This window comes from Pseudophryne corroboree, chromosome 6 (genome assembly GCF_028390025.1).
Source record: "Pseudophryne corroboree isolate aPseCor3 chromosome 6, aPseCor3.hap2, whole genome shotgun sequence".
Classification (NCBI taxonomy): domain Eukaryota; kingdom Metazoa; phylum Chordata; class Amphibia; order Anura; family Myobatrachidae; genus Pseudophryne; species Pseudophryne corroboree.
In genome coordinates this window covers 255059720-255085474 of record NC_086449.1, presented here as the reverse complement: position 1 = coordinate 255085474, position 25755 = coordinate 255059720, and the positions used below count along the sequence as shown (strand labels likewise).

General features: G+C 46.4%; 1 protein-coding gene across 1 annotated transcript in view; it reads right to left on the bottom strand.

Moving 5' to 3' along the window:
- Positions 1-25755, bottom strand: part of IQGAP1 (IQ motif containing GTPase activating protein 1) — a 408002-nt gene that overhangs the window by 264517 nt on the left and 117730 nt on the right. The window contains exon 2 of the mRNA XM_063925920.1: positions 24015-24114. Within this exon, the coding sequence (XP_063781990.1) occupies positions 24015-24114 (100 nt within the window). The remainder of the gene's footprint in view (positions 1-24014; positions 24115-25755) is intronic.

Genomic DNA, 25755 nt, shown 5'->3' with positions numbered 1-25755 from the left:
TGATCCTAAAAGCTTGCTTTTGTGCCCTGTCTCCTGCGGAGCCGCTATTCCCCATGGTCCTGACGGAGTCCCCAGCATCCACTAGGACGTTAGAGAAAATAAGAATTTACTTACCGATAATTCTATTTCTCGGAGTCCGTAGTGGATGCTGGGGTTCCTGAAAGGACCATGGGGAATAGCGGCTCCGCAGGAGACAGGGCACAAAAAAGTAAAGCTTTACTAGGTCAGGTGGTGTGCACTGGCTCCTCCCCCTATGACCCTCCTCCAGACTCCAGTTAGGTACTGTGCCCGGACGAGCATACACAATAAGGGAGGCATTTTGAATCCCGGGTAAGACTCATACCAGCCACACCAATCACACCGTACAACTTGTGATCTAAACCCAGTTAACAGTATGACAACAGAAAGGGCCTCTTAAAGATGGCTCCTTAACAATAACCCGAATTAGTTAACAATAACTATGTACAAGTATTGCAGATAATCCGCACTTGGGATGGGCGCCCAGCATCCACTACGGACTCCGAGAAATAGAATTATCGGTAAGTAAATTCTTATTTTCTCTATCGTCCTAAGTGGATGCTGGGGTTCCTGAAAGGACCATGGGGATTATACCAAAGCTCCCAAACGGGCGGGAGAGTGCGGATGACTCTGCAGCACCGAATGAGAGAACTCCAGGTCCTCCTTTGCCAGGGTATCAAATTTGTAAAATTTTACAAACGTGTTCTCCCCCGACCACGTAGCTGCTCGGCAGAGTTGTAATGCCGAGACCCCTCGGGCAGCCGCCCAAGATGAGCCCACCTTCCTTGTGGAGTGGGCTTTTACAGTTTTAGGCTGTGGCAGGCCTGCCACAGAATGTGCAAGTTGAATTGTGTTACAAATCCAACGAGCAATCGACTGCTTAGAAGCAGGTGCGCCCAACTTGTTGGGTGCATACAATATAAACAGCGAGTCAGATTTTCTGACTCCAGCCGTCCTTGCAATGTATATTTTTAAGGCTCTGACAACGTCCAACAACTTGGAGTCCTCCAAGTCGCTAGTGGCCGCAGGCACCACAATAGGTTGGTTCAGATGAAATGCTGATACCACTTTAGGGAGAAAATGCGGACGAGTCCGCAGTTCTGCCCTATCCGAATGGAAGATTAGATAAGGACTTTTATAAGATAAAGCCGCCAATTCAGATACTCTCCTGGCAGAGGCCAGGGCTAGTAACATAGTCACTTTCAATGTGAGATATTTCAAATCCACCTTTTTCAATGGTTCAAACCAATGGGATTTGAGGAAATCTAAAACTACATTTAGATCCCACGGTGCCACCGGAGGCACCACAGGAGGCTGTATATGCAGTACTCCCTTGACAAAAGTCTGGACCTCAGGGACAGAGGCCAATTCTTTTTGGAAGAATATTGACAGGGCCGAAATTTGAACCTTAATGGATCCCAATTTGAGACCCATAGATAATCCTGATTGCAGGAAATGTAGGAAACGACCCAGTTGGAATTCCTCCGTCGGAACCCTCCGATCCTCGCACCACGCTACATATTTTCGCCAAATGCGGTGATAATGTTTCACGGTGACTTCCTTCCGTGCCTTAATCAAGGTAGGAATGACTTCTTCTGGAATGCCTTTCCCTTTTAGGATCTGGCGTTCAACCGCCATGCCGTCAAACGCAGCCGCGGTAAGTCTTGAAAAAGACAGGGACCCTGCTGTAGCAGGTCCCTTCTCAGAGGTAGAGGCCACGGTTCGTCCGTGAGCATCTCTTGAAGTTCCGGATACCAAGTCCTTCTCGGCCAATCCGGAACCACTAGTATTGTTCTTACTCTTCTTTGCCGTATGATCTTCAATACCTTTGGTATGAGCGGCAGAGGAGGAAACACATACACTGACTGGTACACCCAAGGAGTTACCAGTGCGTCCACAGCTATTGCCTGTGGATCTCTTGACCTGGCGCAATATTTGTCCAGTTTCTTGTTGAGGCGAGACGCCATCATGTCTACAATTGGTCTTTCCCAACGGTCTATTAACATGTTGAAGACTTCTGGATGTAGACCCCACTCTCCCGGATGAAGATCGTGTCTGCTGAGGAAGTCTGCTTCCCAGTTGTCCACGCCCGGGATGAACACTGCTGACAGTGCTATCACGTGATTCTCCGCCCAGCGAAGAATCTTGGCAGCTTCTGCCATTGCACTCCTGCTTCTTGTGCCGCCCTGCCTGTTTACATGGGCGACCGCCGTGATGTTGTCCGACTGAATCAACACCGGCTTTCCTTGCAGGAGAAGTTCCGCCTGGCTTAGAGCATTGTAGATTGCTCTTAGTTCCAGAATGTTTATGTGAAGAGACTTTTCCAGACTCGTCCATACTCCCTGGAAGTTTCTTCCTTGTGTGACTGCTCCCCAGCCTCTCAGGCTGGCGTCCGTGGTCACCAGGATCCAATCCTGAATGCCGAATCTGCGGCCTTCTAATAGGTGAGCCTTCTGCAACCACCACAGAAGTGACACCCTTGTCTTTGGTGACAGGGTTATTCGCAGGTGCATCTGCAGATGCGACCCTGACCATTTGTCCAACAGATCCCTTTGGAATATTCTTGCATGGAATCTGCCGAATGGAATTGCTTCGTAAGAAGCCACCATTTTTCCCAGGACTCTTGTGCATTGATGTACTGACACTTTTCCTGGTTTTAGGAGGTTCCTGACCAGATCGGATAACTCCTTGGCTTTTTCCTCTGGAAGGAAAACCTTTTTCTGAACCGTGTCCAGAATCATTCCTAGGAACAGCAGACGAGTTGTCGGGATTAAATGGGATTTTGGAATATTCAGAATCCACCCGTGTTGTCTTAGCACCTCTTGAGATAGTGCTAAAGCTGTCTCCAGCTGTTCTCTGGACCTTGCCCTTATTAGGAGATCGTCCAAGTATGGGATAACTAATACGCCTTTTCTTCGAAGAAGAATCATCATCTCGGCCATTACCTTGGTAAAGACCCGAGGCGCCGTGGACAATCCGAACGGCAGCGTCTGAAACTGATAGTGACAGTTTTGAACAATGAACCTGAGGTACCCCTGGTGTGCGGGGTAAATCGGAACGTGTAGATACGCATCCTTGATGTCCAAGGATACCATAAAGTCCCCTTCTTCCAGGTTCGCTATCACTGCTCTGAGTGACTCCATCTTGAACTTGAACTTTTTTATGTAGAGGTTCAAGGACTTCAGATTTAGAATAGGCCTTACCGAGCCATCCGGCTTCGGTACCACAAATAGAGTGGAATAATACCCCTTTCCTTGTTGTAATAGGGGTACTTTGACTATCACCTGCTGAGCGTACAGCTTGTGAATGGCTTCCAACACCCTCTCCCTTTCGGAAGAGACGGTTGGTAAGGCAGACTTCAGGAAACGATGAGGAGGATCCGTCTCTAATTCCAACCTGTACCCCTGAGATATTATCTGCAGGATCCAGGGGTCTACCTGCGAGTGAGCCCACTGCGCGCTGTAATTTTTGAGACGGCCCCCCACTGTCCCCGAGTCCGCTTGAGAGGCCCCAGCGTCATGCTGAGGTTTTTGCAGGAGCCGGGGAGGGCTTCTGTTCCTGGGAAGGAGCTGCCTGTTGGTGTCTCTTCCCTCTTCCTCTGCCTCGTGGCAGGTACGACAAGCCCTTTGCTCTCTTATTTTTGTAGGAGCGAAAAGGCTGCGGTTGAAAGGTCGGTGCCTTTCTCTGTTGGGGAGTGACTTGAGGTAAAAAAGTGGATTTCCCGGCAGTAGCCGTGGCCACCAAGTCTGATAGACCAACTCCAAATAACTCCTCCCCTTTATACGGCAAAACCTCCATGTGACGTTTTGAATCCGCATCGCCTGTCCACTGTCGTGTCCATAAGGCTCTTCTGGCTGAAATGGACATAGCACTCATCCGAGATGCCAGTGTGCAAATATCCCTCTGTGCATCACGCATATAGATAAATGCATCCTTTATTTGTTCTAACGACAGTAAAACATTGTCCCTATCTAGGGTATCAATATTTTCAATCAGGGATTCTGACCAAACTACTCCAGCACTGCACATCCAGGCAGTTGCTATAGCTGGTCGTAGTATAACACCTGCATGTGTGTATATATTCTTTTGAATAACTTCCATCTTTCTATCTGATGGATCCTTAAGTGCGGCCGTCTCAGGAGAGGGTAACGCCACTTGTTTGGATAAGCGTGTGAGCGCCTTGTCCACCTTAGGGGGTGTTTCCCAGCGCGCCCTAACCTCTGGCGGGAAAGGGTATAATGCCAATAACTTTTTTGAAATTATCAACTTTTTATCAGGAGCAACCCACGCTTCATCACACACGTCATTTAATTCTTCTGATTCAGGAAAAACTGTTTGTAGTTTTTTCACACCATACATAATACCCTGTTTTACGGTATCTGTAGTATCAGCTAAATGTAACGTCTCCTTCATTGCCAAAATCATATAACGTGTGGCCCTACTGGAAAATACGTTTGAATTTCTACCGTCGTCACTGGAATCAGTGCCCGTGTCTGGGTCTGTGTCGACCGACTGAGGCAAAGGGCGTTTTACAGCCCCTGACGGTGTTTGAGGCGCCTGGACAGGCATTAATTGATTGTCCGGCCGCCTCATGTCCTCAACTGACTGTTTAAGGGAAGATAAACCATCACGTAATTCCACAAATAAAGGCATCCATTCTGGTGTCGACCCCCTGGGGGGTGACATCTGCATATTTGGCAATTGCTCCGCCTCCACACCAATATCGTCCTCATACATGTCGACACCAGGTACCGACACACACCGCAAACTCACAGGGAATGCTCTAATGAAGACAGGACCCACTAGCCCTTTTGGGGAGACAGAGGGAGAGTCTGCCAGCACACACCACAAAGCGCTATATATACAAGGGATATCCTTATATTAAGTGCTCCCTTATAGCTGCTTTAATATATATATATATAGCCATTAATGTGCCCCCCCTCTCTGTTTTACCCTGTTTCTGTAGTGCAGTGCAGGGGAGAGACCTGGGAGCCGTTCTGACCAGCGGAGCTGTGACAGAAAATGGCGCCGTGTGCTGAGGAGATAGGCCCCGCCCCTTTTTCGGCGGGTTCTTCTCCCGCTATTTTTCCAGTCAGGCAGGGGTTAAATATCTCCATATAGCCCCTATGGGCTATATGTGAGGTATTTTTAGCCTTGTATAAGGTTTATATTTGCCTCTCAGAGCGCCCCCCCCCAGCGCTCTGCACCCTCAGTGACTGCCCAGTGAAGTGTGCTGAGAGGAAAATGGCGCACAGCTGCAGTGCTGTGCGCTACCTTATGAAGACTGAGGAGTCTTCAGCCGCCGGTTTCCGGACCTCTTCACGCTTCAGCATCTGCAAGGGGGTCGGCGGCGCGGCTCCGGGACCGGACTCCACGGCTGGGCCTGTGTTCGATCCCTCTGGAGCTAATGGTGTCCAGTAGCCAAGCAGCAAATCCACTCTGCATGCAGGTGAGTTTACTACTTTCCCCCTAAGTCCCACGTTGCAGTGATCCTGTTGCCAGCAGGACTCACTGTAAAGAAAAAAACCTAAACTAAACTTTCTCTAAGCAGCTCTTTAGGAGAGCCACCTAGATTGCACCCTTCTCGTTCGGGCACAAAATCTAACTGGAGTCTGGAGGAGGGTCATAGGGGGAGGAGCCAGTGCACACCACCTGACCTAGTAAAGCTTTACTTTTTTGTGCCCTGTCTCCTGCGGAGCCGCTATTCCCCATGGTCCTTTCAGGAACCCCAGCATCCACTTAGGACGATAGAGAAACTACAAGTAGATTATTCCCACCCTACATAATACCCTTATTTGTGGTACTTGTAGTATCAGAAATATGTAACACCTCCTTCATTGCCCTTAACATGTAACGTGTGGCCCTAAAGGAAAATACGTTTGTTTCTTCACCGTCGACACTGAAGTCAGTGTCCGTGTCTGTGTCGACCAACTGAGGTAAAATAAGATTTTACTTACCGATAAATCTATTTCTCGGAGTCCGTAGTGGATGCTGGGGTTCCTGAAAGGACCATGGGGAATAGCGGCTCCGCAGGAGACAGGGCACAAAAAGTAAAGCTTTTCCGATCAGGTGGTGTGCACTGGCTCCTCCCCCTATGACCCTCCTCCAGACTCCAGTTAGGTACTGTGCCCGGACGAGCGTACACAATAAGGGAGGATTTTGAATCCCGGGTAAGACTCATACCAGCCACACCAATCACACCGTACAACTTGTGATCTAAACCCAGTTAACAGTATGATAACAGCGGAGCCTCTGAAAGATGGCTTCCTTCAACAATAACCCGAATTAGTTAACAATAACTATGTACAACTTATGCAGATAATCCGCACTTGGGATGGGCGCCCAGCATCCACTACGGACTCCGAGAAATAGATTTATCGGTAAGTAAAATCTTATTTTCTCTATCGTCCTAGTGGATGCTGGGGTTCCTGAAAGGACCATGGGGATTATACCAAAGCTCCCAAACGGGCGGGAGAGTGCGGATGACTCTGCAGCACCGAATGAGAGAACTCCAGGTCCTCCTTAGCCAGAGTATCAAATTTGTAAAATTTTACAAACGTGTTCTCCCCTGACCACGTAGCTGCTCGGCAAAGTTGTAATGCCGAGACCCCTCGGGCAGCCGCCCAAGATGAGCCCACCTTCCTTGTGGAGTGGGCCTTTACAGATTTAGGCTGTGGCAAGCCTGCCACAGAATGTGCAAGTTGGATTGTGCTACAGATCCAACGAGCAATCGTCTGCTTAGACGCAGGAGCACCCATCTTGTTGGGTGCATACAATATAAACAACGAGTCAGATTTTCTGACTCCAGCTGTCCTTGCAATATATATTTTTAATGCTCTGACAACGTCCAGTAACTTGGAGTCCTCCAAGTCACTTGTAGCCGCAGGCACTACAATAGGCTGGTTCAGATGAAATGCTGACACCACCTTAGGGAGAAAATGCGGACGAGTCCGCAGTTCTGCCCTGTCCGAATGGAAAATCAGATATGGGCTTTTGTAAGATAAAGCTGCCAATTCTGACACTCTCCTGGCAGAAGCCAGGGCTAGAAGCATGGTCACTTTCCATGTGAGATATTTCAAATCCACCTTTTTTAGTGGTTCAAACCAATGAGATTTTAGGAAGTCCAAAACCACATTTAGATCCCACGGTGCCACTGGAGGCACCACAGGAGGCTGTATATGCAGCACTCCCTTAACAAAGATCTGGACTTCAGGGACTGAAGCCAATTCTTTTTGAAAGAAAATCGACAGGGCCGAAATTTGAACCTTAATAGATCCCAATTTGAGACCCATTGACAATCCTGATTGCAGGAAATGTAGGAATCGACCCAGTTGAAATTCCTCCGTCGGAGCACTCCGATCTTCGCACCACGCAACATATTTTCGCCAAATTCGGTGATAATGTTGCACGGTTACTTCCTTCCTTGCTTTAATCAAAGTAGGAATGACTTCTTCCGGCATGCCTCTTTCCTTTAGGATCCGGCGTTCAACCGCCATGCCGTCAAACGCAGCCGCGGTAAGTCTTGAAACAGACAGGGACCCTGCTGAAGCAAGTCCCTCCTTAGAGGTAGAGGCCACGGATCTTCCGTGATCATCTCTTGAAGTTCCGGGTACCAAGTCCTCCTTGGCCAATCCGGAACCACTAGTATCGTTCTTACGCCTCTTTGCCGTATAATTCTCAATACTTTTGGTATGAGAGGCAGAGGAGGAAACACATACACCGACTGGTACACCCAAGGCGTTACCAGCGCGTCCACAGCTATTGCCTGCGGATCTCTTGACCTGGCGCAATACCTGTCCAGTTTTTTGTTGAGGCGAGACGCCATCATGTCCACCATTGGTCTTTCCCAACGGGTTACCAGCATGTGGAAGACTTCTGGATGAAGTCCCCACTCTCCCGGGTGAAGATCGTGTCTGCTGAGGAAGTCTGCTTCCCAGTTGTCCACTCCCGGGATGAACACTGCTGACAGTGCTATCACATGATTCTCTGCCCAGCGAAGAATCCTTGCAGCTTCTGCCATTGCCCTCCTGCTTCTTGTGCCGCCCTGTCTGTTCACATGGGCGACTGCCGTGATGTTGTCCGACTGGATCAATACCGGTTTTCCCTGAAGCAGAGGTTCTGCCTGGTTTAGAGCATTGTATATTGCTCTTAGTTCCAGAATGTTTATGTGAAGAGACGTTTCCAGGCTCGTCCATACTCCCTGGAAGTTTCTTCCTTGTGTGACTGCTCCCCAGCCTCTCAGGCTGGCGTCCGTGGTCACCAGGATCCAATCCTGTATGCCGAATCTGCGGCCCTCCAATAGATGAGCACTCTGCAACCACCACAGAAGAGACACCCTTGTCCTTGGAGACAGGGTTATCCGTAGGTGCATCTGAAGATGCGACCCTGACCATTTGTCCAACAGATCCCTTTGGAAAATTCTTGCGTGGAATCTGCCGAATGGAATCGCTTCGTAAGAAGCCACCATTTTTCCCAGGACTCTTGTGCATTGATGTACAGACACCTTTCCTGGTTTTAGGAGGTTCCTGACAAGCTCGGATAACTCCTTGGCTTTTTCCTCCGGGAGAAAAACCTTTTTCTGAACCGTGTCCAGAATCATCCCTAGGAACAGCAGACGAGTTGTCGGCATTAACTGGGATTTTGGAATATTCAGAATCCACCCGTGCTGTTTTAGCACTTCTTGAGACAGTGCTAATCCCATCTCTAGCTGTTCTCTGGACCTCGCCCTTATTAGGAGATCGTCCAAGTATGGGATAATTAATACGCCTTTTCTTCGAAGAAGAATCATCATCTCGGCCATTACCTTTGTAAAGATCCGAGGTGCCGTGGACAATCCGAACGGCAGCGTCTGAAACTGATAGTGACAGTTTTGTACAACGAACCTGAGGTACCCCTGGTGTGAGGGGTAAATTGGAACGTGGAGATACGCATCCTTGATGTCCAAGGATACCATAAAGTCCCCCTCTTCCAGGTTCGCTATCACTGCTCTGAGTGACTCCATTTTGAACTTGAACTTCTTTATGTACAGGTTCAAGGACTTCAGATTTAGAATAGGCCTTACCGAGCCATCCGGCTTCGGTACCACAAAAAGAGTGGAATAATACCCCTTCCCTTGTTGCAGAAGAGGTACCTTGACTATCACCTGCTGAGAGTACAGCTTGTGAATGGCTTCCAACACCGTCTCCCTTTCGGAGGGGGACGTTGGTAAAGCAGACCTCAGGAAACGGCGAGGTGGATCTGTCTCTAATTCCAACCTGTATCCCTGAGATATTATCTGCAGGATCCAGGGATCTACTTGCGAGTGAGCCCACTGCGCGCTGTAATTTTTGAGACGACCGCCCACCGTCCCCGAGTCCGCTTGAGAAGCCCCAGCGTCATGCTGAGGCTTTTGTAGAAGCCGGGGAGGGCTTCTGATCCTGGGAAGGAGCTGCGTGTTGCTGTCTCTTCCCTCGACCTTTGCCTCGTGGCAAATATGAATAGCCCTTTGCTCTCTTATTTTTAAAGGAACGAAAGGGCTGCGGTTGAAAAGTCGGTGCCTTTTTCTGTTGGGGAGTGACTTGAGGTAGAAAGGTGGATTTCCCGGCTGTAGCCGTGGCCACCAAATCTGATAGACCGACTCCAAATAACTCCTCCCCCTTATACGGCAAAACTTCCATATGCCGTTTTGAATCCGCATCGCCTGTCCACTGTCGCGTCCATAAAGCTCTTCTGGCCGAAATGGACATAGCACTTACCCGTGATGCCAGTGTGCATATATCCCTCTGTGCATCACGCATATAAAGAAATGCATCCTTTATTTGTTCTAACGACAGTAAAATATTGTCCCTGTCCAGGGTATCAATATTTTCAATCAGGGATTCTGACCAAACTACCCCCGCACTGCCCATCCAGGCAGTTGCTACAGCTGGTCGTAGTATAACACCTGCATGTGTGTATATACTTTTTTGGATATTTTCCATCCTCCTATCTGATGGATCTTTAAGTGCGGCCGTCTCAGGAGAGGGTAACGCCACTTGTTTAGATAAGCGTGTTAGCGCCTTGTCCACCCTAGGAGGTGTTTCCCAGCGCTCCCTAACCTCTGGCGGGAAAGGGTATAATGCCAATAATTTCTTTGAAATTATCAGCTTTTTATCAGGGGCAACCCACGCTTCATTACACACGTCATTTAGTTCTTCTGATTCAGGAAAAACTATAGGTAGTTTTTTCATACCCCACATAATACCCTGTTTAGTGGTACCTGTAGTATCAGCTAAATGTAACGCCTCCTTCATTGCCAAAATCATATAACGTGTGGCCCTACTGGAAAATACGGTTGATTGGTCACCGTCACCACTGGAGTCATCGCCTGTGTCTGGGTCTGTGTCGACCGACTGAGGCAAAGGGCGTTTCACAGCCCCTGACGGTGTTTGAGTCGCCTGGACAGGCACTAATTGATTGTCCGGCCGTCTCATGTCGTCAAACGACTGCTTTAGCGTGTTGACACTATCCCGTAGTTCCATAAATAAAGGCATCCATTCTGGTGTCGACCCCCTAGGAGGTGACATCCCCATATTTGGCAATTGCTCCGCCTCCACACCAATATCGTCCTCATACATGTCGACACACACGTACCGACACACAGCAGACACACAGGGAATGCTCCTAATGAAGACAGGACCCACTAGCCCTTTGGGGAGACAGAGGGAGAGTTTGCCAGCACACACCAAAAGCGCTATATATATATCAGGGATAGCCTTATAATAAGTGCTCCCCTATAGCTGCTTTGTTATATAAAAATATCGCCATAAATTTGCCCCCCCTCTCTGTTTTACCCTGTTTCTGTAGTGCAGTGCAGGGGAGAGACCTGGGAGCCGTCCTGACCAGCGGAGCTGTGAGAGGAAATGGCGCCGTGTGCTGAGGAGATAGGCCCCGCCCCTTTTCCGGCGGGCTCGTCTCCCGCTATTTTGAGAAATCAGGCAGGGGTTAAATATCTCCATATAGCCTCTAGGGCTATATGTGAGGTATTTTTAGCCTTTATAGGTACTCATTTTGCCTCCCAGGGCGCCCCCCTCCCAGCGCCCTGCACCCTCAGTGACTGCCGTGTGAAGTGTGCTGAGAGGAAAATGGCGCACAGCTGCAGTGCTGTGCGCTACCTTTAGAAGACTGCAGGAGTCTTCAGCCGCCGATTCTGGACCTCTTCTGTCTTCAGCATCTGCAAGGGGGCCGGCGGCGCGGCTCCGGTGACCATCCAGGCTGTACCTGTGATCGTCCCTCTGGAGCTTGATGTCCAGTAGCCAAGAAGCCAATCCATCCTGCACGCAGGTGAGTTGACTCCTTCTCCCCTCAGTCCCTCGCTGCAGTGATCCTGTTGCCAGCAGGAATCACTGTAACATAAAAAACCTAGCTAAACTTTCTCTAAGCAGCTCTTTAGGAGAGCCACCTAGATTGCACCCTTCTCGGCCGGGCACAAAAATCTAACTGGAGTCTGGAGGAGGGTCATAGGGGGAGGAGCCAGTGCACACCACCTGATCGGAAAAGCTTTACTTTTTGTGCCCTGTCTCCTGCGGAGCCGCTATTCCCCATGGTCCTTTCAGGAACCCCAGCATCCACTAGGACGATAGAGAAATGGGCGTTTTTACAAGCCCCTGACGGTGTCTGAGACGCCTGGACAGGTACTAATTTGTTTGCCGGCCGTCTCATGTCGTCAACCGACCTTGCATCGTGTTGACATTATCACGTAATTCCTAAATAAGCCATCCATTCCGGTGTCGACTCCCTAGAGAGTGACATAACCAATACAGGCAATTTGCTCCGCCTCCTCACCAACATCGTCCTCCTACATGTCGACACACACGTACCGACACACAGCACACACACAGGGAATGCTCTGATAGAGGACAGGACCCCACTAGCCCTTTGGGGAGACAGAGGGAGAGTTTGCCAGCACACACCAAAAACGCTATAATTATACAGGGACAACCCCTTATACAAGTGTTTTCCCTTATAGCATTTTCACATATGTAATCATATCGCCAAATAAGTGCCCCCCCTCTCTGTTTTAACCCTGTTTCTGTAGTGCAGTGCAGGGGAGAGCCTGGGAGCCTTCCTCACAGCAGAGCTGAGCAGGAAAATGGCGCCGTGTGCTGAGGAGAATAGGCCCCGCCCCCTAAAACGGCGGGCTCTTCTCCCGGAGTTTGTGAGATCTGGCAGGGGTTAAATACATCCATATAGCCTCAAGGGCTATATGTGATGTATTTTAGCCATAAAAAAGGTATAATACATTGCTGCCCAGGGCGCCCCCCCCAGCGCCCTGCACCCTCAGTGACCGCTGGTATGAATTGTGCTGACAACAATGGCGCACAGCTGCAGTGCTGTGCGCTACCTTATGAAGACTGAAAGTCTTCTGCCGCCTGTTTCCGGACCTCTGGACCTCTTCAACTTCGGCATCTGCAAGGGGGGTCGGCGGCACGGCTCCGGGACGAACCCCAGGGTGAGACCTGTGTTCCGACTCCCTCTGGAGCTAATGGTGTCCAGTAGCCTAAGAAGCAAATCCATCCTGCACACAGGTGAGTTTACTTCTCTCCCCTAAGTCCCTCGTAGCAGTGAGCCTGTTGCCAGCAGGACTCACTGAAAATAAAAAACCTAACTTAAACTTTTATTCTAAGCAGCTCAGGAGAGCCACCTAGATTGCACCCTTCTCGGCCGGGCACAAAGATCTAACTGAGGCTTGGAGGAGGGTCATAGGGGGAGGAGCCAGTGCACACCACCTGATCCTAAAGCTTTTATTATTGTGCCCTGTCTCCTGCGGAGCCGCTAAACCCCATGGTCCTGACGGAGTCCCCAGCATCCACTTAGGACGTTAGAGAAATATTGAATAGGTCGAATCAGGATTCGACCTTAAAAAGTCGAAAACTGTTGTCTTTTCGACAGACAGCAGTTTTCGACTTCAATTGAATATACCCCTAGGTACTGTATAAAAGCTATGCAGAAATGACAATGTCATGTTATTTTGTATTTCATACCGTGAAAGATATGCAAACAAGAAATACAGGTTGAGTATCCCATATCCAAATATTCCGAAATACAGAATATTGCGAAATACTGAATTTTTTGAGCGAGATAGTGAAACCTTAATGTATACAAACTTTGTTTGATGCACAAAGTTATTAAAAATATTGTATTAAATGACCCTCAGGCTGTGTGTATAAGGTGTATATGAAACATAAATGAATTGTGTGAATGTGTTTAATGCACAAAGTTATAAAAAATATTGGTTAAATAACCTTCAGGCTGTGTGTATAAGGTGCATATGAAACAAATGCATTCTGTGCTTAGACTTGGGTCCCATCGCCATGATATCTCATTATGGTATGCAATTACGCAAAAATAAGGAATAATCAGATATCCAAAATACTTCTGGTCCCAAGCATTTTGGATAAGGGATACTCAACCTGTATTGACAAAGTACAATAAAGTAAATAAAATGGTTCCAGACACAATACACACAGATGACATAAAACGGTTTGCACAATATAAATTAACAGTATATAATATTTTTATGTTTAGTTGTCATTTTCTGAGTAACAGAACATCTAATCACTTGCGTATTTAATGTCTAAGCCAGTAGGCCTTTACTTAATTGATTTAAAGTACCTTGCTGCAACAGAAACTTTTTTATTCTTTTTTTTTTTACACATTAGGTTTTCTGATAGGAACAATCCACTACATCAAAGTTTCTCAATTTCGGCCCTCAGGACCCCAAACAGTTAATGTTTTCCAGTTCTCCTGACAGAATCGCAAGTGAATTAATTATCTCCATTTGTATACCTCCCAACATGACCCTCTCCAGGAGGGACAGAATGCTCTGCTCCTGGACTTCCCTCTTAATGTATGATTGCCATCACCTGTGCTGAAACACCTTTCTTATCCATTAACCTGCTCAAAACAGGTGCTGGCAATCATAAATTAAGAGAAAAGTCCAGAAGCAGAGCATTGTGTCCCTCCTGGAGAGGGTCATGTTGGGAGGTATGCATTTGTGGATCTTTTAAAATGTATCAGTGAGTAATAAAAACACCTGTGCATCTGCTGGGTGAACTGGAAAATGTGAACTATGTGGGGTCCTGAGGACAGAGTTTGAGAACCACTGCACTACATTTACCAACATAGATGCACTTCATTTAATGGTCTTTGCTTTGAATACAAACATTAGTATGTCTATACAGATCAGACGAAGACATTTTGGTTTACCAAATCATATATAAAAACACACACCAAATGTATTTGCACAAAAATTAAGTGCAAAATATTAAGCATAATATGCTGCAATTGTCCACAAATTTGCAGTTTTATAGTCTACCTGTATTGTCTAGGCATCTTAAAATGATTACCAGTTCCAGCTACAGTGAGGAGAATGCTGCAACAGTTGAACCACGAGGTGGCCAGTGAGTGTATACAGGTTGAGTATCCCTTATCCAAAATCCCACATTTTTGGGTTCCCTGCTGAGATAATATGTATTTTATAATATGTGTGTATATATATATATATATATATATATATATATATATATATATATATATAGCAAAGTAAAAGAATGCGGCACTCAGAGGACTTCATTTGAAGCAGCAAGCTGGTTTAGAAATTAAGCTGCCAGCGATTATGAAGAACAGACGGTGTATCCCTGGGCCACAGGGAAATTCCCAGCAAGAAATAAGAAATTTTTCCCTAGACGTAACACTAGAAGGTTCTTGACGGACACTGAGGGGTCAGCTGTGGACAGCTCGGCTACTGACTCTGATCAGGCGACAATTTCCAACTCTGGTAAACCCCCTTTAGGGGCCACGACACGGGCAAAAGTTGCCCCACGAAAAGATGCCGCGGCAAAACAAGGCGGAGCGGGCAGGGGGAGAGGCAGAGAAAAACGCTAAGACCTAAAAGCGACCTCATCATTAACCTTTCCTCCCATGTTTTAACTGCAGAGGAATCCTCATTACTTAACAAGGGATTATCCTTTGTACCAGTAACCAGGTTTAACCGATTTGATTGGAACGTGGATTCCTGGAAACACCAGAGAAATATTAAATTAAAAGAATTTTATGAGAAAGGCACTTCCGTGGAAGAGGTTGTATCAAGCAAACACTCTATACGGCCAAAATCTATCTTTGAACCTCAAACCCATAATGCAGCTATTAAGAGTTACGCTCGCATGTTGGAAGGTGGTGTCGATCATGAGGCTAGCAAACTCTCCAGAGTTCCTACGAATTTATCCAAAGGGGAGTTTCAAGCGTTGCAAGATCTAAGCAAAAATAGATCTGTAGTTATAAGGGCAGCCGACAAGGGTGGAGCTATAGTGCTACAAGATCTACCAGCATACAATGCTGAGATTTACCGTCAACTAAATGACCAGGCTGTATATTGTAAGTTGGGCTCGGACCCAACGATCAGGTTCAAGCAAGAGATCGATATGATCCTGACGCAAGCTCATCAAGATGCTATCATAGACAAGCAAACCCTGAAAGCACTAACGGTTGACTATCCCATAACACCACTTTTGTATACGCTACCAAAAGTCCATAAAAACCTGGACGCCCCCCCGGGACGCCCCATAATTTCGGCCCGTGGATCTCTCTTTAGTAACATCTCTAAATACCTGGACAGTTTTCTACAGCCCGTTATTCAAGCAGAATCTACAGTCCTGTTGGACACTACTCAGCTATTACTACTACTACAGAATCTCACGCAGCTTCCAGAAATATGCACACTTGCGAGCGTGGACGTAGTAAGCTTATATACCAACATCCCTCATTCGGAGGGCATTGAGGCCGTGAGGTCACTACTGTCCGGCAATTCCAACTATAAAGGGCCAGACGTGGGATTCTTTCTTGTTTTGCTGGAGAAGACACTCACACGCAATTTCTTTTACTTTGATGGACATTTTTATCTGCAGCGGCTCGGTTGCGCTATGGGGAGCAATGTGGCCCCGGCCTTTGCAAATGCCTACATGCTAAATATTGAGAAGTGGCTATTTCTACAAAATCCATCTTTTTCAGAGGGACTAATTCTTTTTACACGCTACATAGACGACCTGCTATTAATCTGGGCTGGTACTCCTGAAGAATTCAAAGACCGGATGCAGGCCATTAACCATCTGGATGCCAATATTAAATTCACGTTTGAATGTAGCGCTGACGTTATTCACTACCTGGACGTGCAGATTACTAGACATGAGAACCATCTACAGACATCAGTGTATCATAAATCTACGGATAAAAATACGTTACTGCATGCCAATAGCTTTCACCCTATGGCTATGAAGAAGGGTTTACCCTTTTCACAATTTCTTCGTGCAAGACGCATCATCAGTAACCAGGATGATTGCGAGTTGGAATTGGACAGAATGATTGGGAAATACCTTGAGAGAGGGTACCCAATTAAGGATCTTGAAAGTGCCAAAAGAAAAGCATTGGCACTTCCACGTACACAATGTCTGCAGCGGAAAGAAAAAACTTCAGAGAAAGTAATTCCGTTAATTACCACCTTCAACACTGCAAGTACAATAGTGAGGAAGAAGGTTAGATAATTGTGGCCAATCATTAAGACGGATAAATCTTTGCCATCCCTTAATCAATACAGGGTGTTGAATTGTCATCGGAGGGGACGTAACCTCAAAGATTGGTTGGTTCACAATGATACTACGGCGGAGAAAATGGAACTACGTTCACACTTCCTTACTAAAAATCCTGGTTCATATAGATGTTTAGGTTGCACTACATGCAGGTACCTTGAAGTAGGTCCAGTAGTGCTACATCCGCACTCAGGAAAGAAAATTCCTATCAAGCAGGTCTTAACTTGCACGTCTAAATTCGTGATCTACATTATCAAATGTCCCTGCGGTCTTGCCTATATTGGTAAGACCACCTGTACCTTCAGAGAACGAGCAGCGCAACACAGGTCGGCCATAAGGCAGGCTTTGGTAGGGAAGGAGATTGAACAGCCCGTTGCTAGACATTTTAGGGAAGCACGACATACGATGGCAGCGCTTCGATATAAACTCATCGATCATGTTCCCCCTATGTCTAGAGGAGGTGATCGCAATAGGAAACTATTGCAGTTGGAGGCACGTTGGATCTTCGAGTTCAATACTGTCGCCCCATTGGGATTGAATGAAAATCTCTCCCTCCTTTGCTTTCTATGAATATTGTGTTCAGATTGATCTGCATCTTTGTTCCTTTACTTTTGCTCCAGTATGTCTATAGGCCTTTAGTGGTTGCCATAAGGATTAGTCATCTAAATTACTTGAATTCCTTGCATTGTTGTTTTTAAGTTTAGGCTTCGAGTCCTAGATACCATGCTCATGTGGCTTGGTCTATACAAGTAGTAGATGATAATATAATTATCTTGGTTCTATGTATATGGAATTGATCCTATACCCATTTTTATGGATTCCATATTTATATCCGAATGGCAACCACCCATTTATGCCATGCCTTGTATGTTGTGGTTAGGCTTGAATATAGTTTGCACAGCTGCATTGAACTTCCATTCTAATCTAATTATTTCTATTTCTTGTCCCCTCTGGTGCTGGTGTTTGGTGTGGGTTTGAGTTTCTCACGTTGTTATTCCCATTGGAGCGACCTGGACTGAGTGTGATGTCACTCAGTTCCATCAGTTCTACATGGGGATTGATTCGCCGCATACAGCGGCGTTTTTCACACTGGGTATGCCACAGGCTCCTTGCTCTGATAGCCGGGCGTGTAGGCGGTTTGTTGAGCAGGTCGCTATGACAACCACCCCGCCCATGAGGCGTGGTTAGAGCGGCTTGCTGGAGCAGGACGCTATGCTTCTGAAGCTCTACACGGTGCTATGACAACCATCCCGCCCACGCCCTACGTCACAGTAGGGGACGGCGTTTGTGACGTCGGCGCCGGGTGCCGGAGGCCAGAGGCGCGTGGCGTGTCATACACGCTGGGTGTTATATAAGGTATGTTTGTTTTGTTAGTTTGTATCCTGACGAAAGGTGTAAATAAAGGCACCTGAAACGTTGAACTAAGCTGGCTTGGTGAGCTGTATGATTTCTTAAAATCCATTGGAGTGCCGCCCATTACATGGTTTTTTGTTTGCTGGGCCTTGTGGTTCCATGGGAAGGCACCCGGGTATCCATCTTTTGCTGTAGGAGTGCCGGTCACAGCTGTTGTTATACATATATATATATATATATATATATAAATATACATACATACACACACACACACACACACACACATATATATATATATATATATATATATATATATATATATATACACACACACACACACACACACACACACACACACACACATACATATATATATATATACATATATATATATATATATATATATATATATATATATATCCTGGTAGGTCCTGCACTCACATCTCATCCAATTCAACGTAGCGGGTGCTCCCAATAGACCATAACGATCCACTTGAAATAGTAAGGGTTCCACACTGTGGAGAGTGCACTCACGCAGAAAGAAAAATCCATCAAAAAATAAAATTTAGAATTTTATTGGTCATCACATAGCCTTAGTGTCGACGTTTCATGCAGCTCAGGGACGATTGGGACCTCAGGACACCACCTCATTGGTGCCCCTGAGCCCCTGCATCTAAGTTACAGCAGCTGATATAACAGATTGTTATGTCCTCTGAAAACGTGATTTGTTGTGTTGAGGAATCTATACCTGCGATCTTCTGTCCATATATACTATGGAGGAAGTAAGGTCAGATACTATATCAGCCTTTTTTCTATACGATGTTGATCTGATTATTCTACATCGCCGGTCTTGAGAAAGGTTCATTTATGAACCGAAACGTCGACACTAAGGCTACGTGATGACCAATAAAATTCTACATTTTATTTTTTGATGGATTTTTCTTTCTGCTTGAGTGCACTCTCCACAGTGTGGAACCCTTACCATATATATATATATATATATATATATATATATATATATATATATATAAAAAAAGAAAAAGAAAGAAAGAAAGAAAGAAAGAAAGAAAGAAAGAAAGAAAGAAAGAGAGAGAGAGAGAGAGAGAGAGAGAGAGAGAGAGAGAAGGGACGTGCGGTGAGCTAAATGGCTCAGGAGGCACTGGCTAGCCCCAGAGCCAGATTTACATGCAATATATGAGCCAAAGGGTACATCTGGGCATTATACACAAGTGCAGCAGTATAAACTCCTAGGAATTTGGTGAGTTTTGATCAGAGATGTTCTGAAAAGAAAAGGTGTGTACACATGGTGAGATTCGGACTTATCCGATTCTCACTGTGCGACGGGGGGCCGGGTCGGCACTTAACCAGTATCGCAAGCACATAATGAGTGTGCTTGCGATCCTGGTTCTGTGCGATTTTGGCTAAGTGTCAATCCTGACTATCTCTTCTATAGAGATAGTCAGGATTGACTTGCCTGCACAGCCTATTTTTTCGGCCGATGCCGACCGCGCATTGGCATTGGATCGGGATCGCAAGGTGACTGCCACCTTGCGATCTGCACTATCTTTTCTTCCGATTCTGACTATATAGTCAGAATCGGAAGAAAAGATCTTACCGTGTGTACACACCTAAAGACAGATGAGGCACTGCCTCACCTGCCATAGACTTTTTACTCCAGAGTTTTGGATATAAAAATGATTAGAATAATGCAAAGAGAATATTTCAAACAAATTATTTGTATTTTTCATATACTTTATACAGTCAAAACTCTGGCACAAACGATAGTATGACAGGAAAGGCTCTGCCTCACCTCACCGCACGTCACTGATAGAGAGAGAGAGAGAGAGAGAGAGAGAGAGAGATCTCATTATCTTAGTAGGGGAGCCAAAAATGTGTGATCTTGAATTTTGGATAAGGGATACTCAGCCTGTAATAAGTTTAGTTGCACTCTGGGAGAGGAACGGCCTGATGCGAGCTAAGAGGAAGTGAGGGAGAGTATTTGGAGTTCAAATTTGAGATGTATGAGGTAGAGATGCTGTTGAGCCAGTGAAGGGTTTTCAAACAGGTATAATAAATGTGGAGTAATGGCCTGCATGCAGGCCAATCTAGCAGCGGCGATAGCGATGTGCGGGGCCGCGCATCGCTATCGCCGAGGGGGCTACACACGGAGCGATCCTGCCGATATTCTAAGCAATCTAGTCAGATTGCTTAGAATATCGCTCCGTGAGTACCCCCCTTAACAAACAGATGAAGATCAGCCATGCTGCAGCATTTAAAATTGAATCAGGGAAAGATAGGCGAGAAGAATGCCAGATAGGAGGAGGATGCAGTAGACAAGGCAGGATATAATGAGAGAAAAGAAAAACAAAATGATTAATAAAATTTTGCCCATACTGTGGATTAAAAAAATATATATAACTAAAAAATAAAGCATAAGGCAAGGTCAAGTGTGATGGCAAGGCAGTGGGTTCTGTTAAAACAGAATGGAAGAGTGTAGAGGTGAGAGACTTTAGATGGAATGAGCAAATTAGTTCCCCAAGAGAATAGTTATACAGTAAAAAGGGGCCAAAAAAGAGCCAGATGTGTTACCCCAAAAATAGTGGCAGAGGAAGGAAGGATATGCCACAGGCAGGTATACTAATCATAGGCAAACACAGGACTAATCATAGGCAAAGGGAGGGCCTCCTCCTCTTTGCAAGTGGCTTAAATTAGAACAATAGCAATGGCATATAATGTGATTACTAGAACTGCCAGCAAATCATGCAGTAAAAGGGACAGAGCAGAGTTCCTGCACATGCCCAGTGGTAGCTTCTTCTGCTAAGTTTGCTGTGTGTGTGAGTCCTCAATCAGTGCACTAAAACAGAGAGTAGCTACCAGGAACAGGACAGAGGAGCCTAACCATGAGGTGGGAGAATGTGTGCTTAGAAAGTGCAGTACTGGTTCTATTATGTTTGTGTATTTATTTATTATTTTATGTTCAACCTCGCAACTTGCCTTATTTACTGTATATGATTTGAATATGTTTGATACAACCTATACTATAGACAATCTATAGTGTTATTTATTAATACTGTATTTAATACAGTATCCAGTGTATAAAAAGAGTACTGTTTACATCAGGGGTGGGGAACCTCCGGCCCGCGAAGCCGTTTGGTCCGGCCCACCAGCTTGTGTCAGTGAGACACGCTGCCGCTCAGTCCGGCGGCAGCGTGTCTCAGCTGTCAGAACAGGGAGGAGAGCGCGGCTGTCGGGTGGGAGCGGTGGCGTGTAGTACTTCAAACCAGCCGCCGGTCCGTGAGCCAATCAGAGCTCGCGGACCGGCAGCCAATCAGGAGCCGCGGCTGCCGGTCCGCGAGCTCTGATTGGCTCTCGAACCGGCGACTGGTTTGAAGTACTACACGCCGCCGCTCCCACCCGACAGCCGCGCTCTCCTCCGTGTCTCACGGTAAGCAGCACGGAGGGGGGAGGGGAGGGCATCTGTATACCTGGCACTGTGGGGGCATCTGTATAACTGGCACTGTGAGGGGCATTTGTATACCTGGCACTGTGGGGGCATCTGTATACCTGGCACTGTGGGGACATCTGTATACCTGGCACTGTGAGGGGCATTTGTATACCTGGCACTGTGGGGAGCATTTGTATACCTGGCACTGTGGGGACATCTGTATACCTGGCACTGTGGGGGCATCTGTATACCTGGCACTGTGAGGAGCATTTGTATACCTGGCACTGTGAGGGGCATTTGTATACCTGGCACTATGAGGGGCATTTGTATACCTGGCACAGTGGGGACATCTGTATACCTGGCACTGTGAGGGTCATTTGTATACCTGGCACTGTGGGGGCATCTGTATACCTGGCACTGTGAGGGGCATTTGTATACCTGGCACTGTGGGGGCATCTGTATACCTGGCACTGTGGGGACATCTGTATACCTGGCACTGTGAGGGGCATTTGTATACCTGGCACTGTGGGGGGCATCTGTATACCTGGCACTGTGGGGACATCTGTATACCTGGCACTGTGAGGGGCATTTGTATACCTGGCACTGTGAGTGGCATTTGTATACCTGCCACTGTGGGGGCATTTGTACACCTGGCACTGTGGGGGCAATTGTGGATCTGGCACCGCACTATTGGGGGCATATGTGTATCACGTCCCATTTTAACTGGCCACACCCATTTTTTTGGCACGTAGGTACCTCTAAGGGGCAGACCTACTGGGGGGCAGGGTAATTTTTTAAGTTGAGAATTTTTGTATGGCCCCCGAAGGATTTTATAAATATCCAAATGGCCCTCGGTAGAAAAAAAGGTTCCCCACCCCTGGTTTACATTAATGTACAGGGTTGTGACTAGGTTCTTTTACCGCTCCCCCAGACTCCCGCACTTGTTCTAATGTTCCGCAGAGTTGGAGATTGTGGATTGCTTTTGAAAACCCCCTCTAGAAATCCAGCATTTGCCACTGCTAATGGAGCCACTCAAAAGATAGCTAGTGAACCAACTGTGTCATGAAGGTCAGTAGAGTGAAGATAAGATAGTGATAAACAGTGCTGAAATCAGCTCAGAGATCCAGAGGGGTGATGATGGAGAAGTGACACTTATATTTTTTTTTTTGACAAAATAGTCTATCATTTGAAAACTTCTGTGAATACAGGTTCAATAGAATGCATTGCAGAGTCAAGAATATAGGAGAGAAAAAGAGGGAGATGAGTCAATCATCCATTAGAGTTAAGGTGGAGAAGTTGCCCACAGAAACCAATCAGCTTCTAACAATCATTTTATAGACTGTGCTAGATAAATGTTAGCTAGAATCTGACTGGCTGCTATGAGCAACTTCTCCACTTTACCTCTCTCGGAGGTTTGACAGATCTCCTCTAAACTAAAGGGCCCCATACACTAAAACGATATGTCTGAGGCTGAAGTCGGAGGCGATTTCCCTTGAAACGCCCGGGATCTTCCCGGGCGACAGGATCACATACGATACATCGTATGCGGTCCTTTTGCATACAATGTATCGTATGTGATCCCAGCCATGCCTGCAGGATCACACATATGAAAAGTGCAGCACTAACGACCTAGGGGCTCCGATCCAATGCTCACGGGAACACGCATCGGATCGGATGTAAAACACATCTGATTTGCCACTTTTCATCCGATTTATCGGCCCAAAAAGTCGAAATCAGATGAAATCTGGCATTATCGTTCTAGTGTTTGGTGCCCTTTAGATAGGAGGTTGTACACAATTCACTTAAGTAGTTTGGGTCCAAAATTGAGGAGAGAAATACAACTGTAGTTATTGAGAGTTTATACAGGTTGAGTATCCCATATCCATATATTCCGAAATACGGAATATTCCGAAATACGGAATTTTTTGAGTGAGATAGTGAAACTTTGTTTTCTGATGGCTCAATGTACACAAACTTTGTTTAATACACAGAGTTATTAAAATATTGTATTAAATGACCTTCAGGCTGTGTGTATAAGGTGTATATGAAACATAAATGAATTTATGTGAATGTACACACGCTTTGGTTAATGCACAAAGTTATTAAAAATAATGGCTAAAATGACCTTCAGGCTGTGTGTATAAGGTGTACATGAAACATAAATGCATTCTGTGCTTAGATTAAGGTCCCATCGCCATGATATCTCATTATGGTATGCAATTATTCCAAAATACGGAAAAATCCCATATCCAAAATACCTCTGGTCCCAAGCATTTTGGATAAGGGAGACTCAACCTGTATGTAGACAGAATTGCTTTAGGATTGGTGAGATAAGCTGTTTAACAGGAGATTGGAAATGTGCTAGTGGACACAGACATGGGGGAGAGTAGCTAAAGGTGGAAGGAAATAAGAATGATGGGGCATTTTATCCTTTAAGGATGTATTTGTTTTTGCACCCTTTTTAATTAATAAAATAAATGAAATCATGTCTGTATAGGGTACTTTTCTGTGCTGTCACCCAACCTGGATAAAAGGATGTCTGAGAACTGCAGCCAATTGTTGGTAGGTATGATGGCCTTTGAATATTAGTTTGTTACCTCTTTGCTTCCTCCAAATGACACAAGTATTCATAAGCCACATTTTGACGCCTTCTTTCATCCATCTCCTCTGCTGTAAGCCTTTCATCATCCAGTACAGCTGTAGAAAGATAATTGCAGGAATTACACCTATGTGATTATGACATTGTACACTGTTGCAAGATATATTGTTAGAATGTTGAAATAAAAGTAGCAAAGTTCAACACAAATTTAGTACATTGGCAGAAAATGTGGACAGAACCCAGTTTAGTCAAACTCAAGGCCCAAGCATCAACTGTGCTAAAAATGGTGTGACACAGAGATACACACAGATCTTTGTAATGAGCTAACTTATCTTACAGTGTCCCAATTCACTAGGGCACCAGTACACTGCGCTCTTCAGTGACAAGGAACCACTGGTTACAACACAGATTAAGTTAAAATGCCATAAAGTGGTCCTCGCAGTTATATAAATATGCCTACAGTACTGTTTTAAAGGAAATAATGTGTTTTAGTTAAGTTTACATAAATACTCACTATGATTTTCTATTCTGCATAGAAAAACTTGATTCTTTGCATATCTGCATGAGTGGCTATTCCTTGCCAAAGGTATCTTACATTTAGATTTGCTGAGTAGTGACATCAGCATTTATATGTGGTCACTAGTGATGTCATAAAATATATTATATTATAATACCCTTTACTGCTCAATTCTGATGTGAAAATGGGTTCTGATCAAAATCCTATATCAAACAGCAGCAAGTTTAAAGTATTACTGTTTGCGAAGAAACCCTTATGCTACTGTATCTATAGATCAGGGGTGGGGAACCTCTGGCCCGCGGGCCGTATAAGGCCCGCAAAGCCGTTTTGTCTGGCCCACCCGCTCCTCTCAGTGAGACACGCCACCGCTCAGTCCGGCGGCAGCGTGTCTCAGCTGTCACCACACGGAGGAGAGCGCGGCTATTGTCGGACGGCGGCGTGTAGGACTTGAAACCAGCCGCCGGTTCGTGAGCCAATCAGAGCTCGCGGACCGGCAGCCAATCAGGAGCCGCGGCTGCCGGTCCGCGAGCTCTGATTGGCTCTCGAACCGGCCGCTGGTTTCAAGTCTTACATGCCGCCGCCCAACATAGCCGCGCTCTCCTCCGTGTCCCCGCCGAAAGGAGCGGTAAGCGGGACGGGGGGGGGCATCTGTATACCTGGCACTGTGGGGGGGCATCTGTATACCTGGCACTGTGAGGGGCATTTGTATACCTGGCACTGTGGGGGCATCTGTATACCTGGCACTGTGGGGGCATCTGTATACCTGGCACTGTGGGGGCATCTGTATACCTGGCACTGTGGGGGCATCTGTATACCTGGCACTGTGAGGGACATCTGTATACCTGGCACTGTGAGGGACATCTGTATACCTGGCACTGTGAGGGACATCTGTATACCTGGCACTGTGAGGGACATCTGTATACCTGGCACTGTGAGGGGCATTTGTATACCTGGCACTGTGGGGGCATCTGTATACCTGGCACTGTGTGGACATCTGTATACCTGGCACTGTGGGGGCATTTGTATACCTGGCACTGTGGAGGCATCTGTATACCTGGCACTGTGGGGGCATTTGTATACCTGGCACTGTGGGGCATTTGTATACCTGGCACTGTGGGGGCATTTGTATCACGTCCCATTTTAACTGGCCACACCCATTTTTTGGTGCGCGGGGGCAGACTTGTATGGCCCCCGAAGGATTTTATAAATATCCAAATGGCCC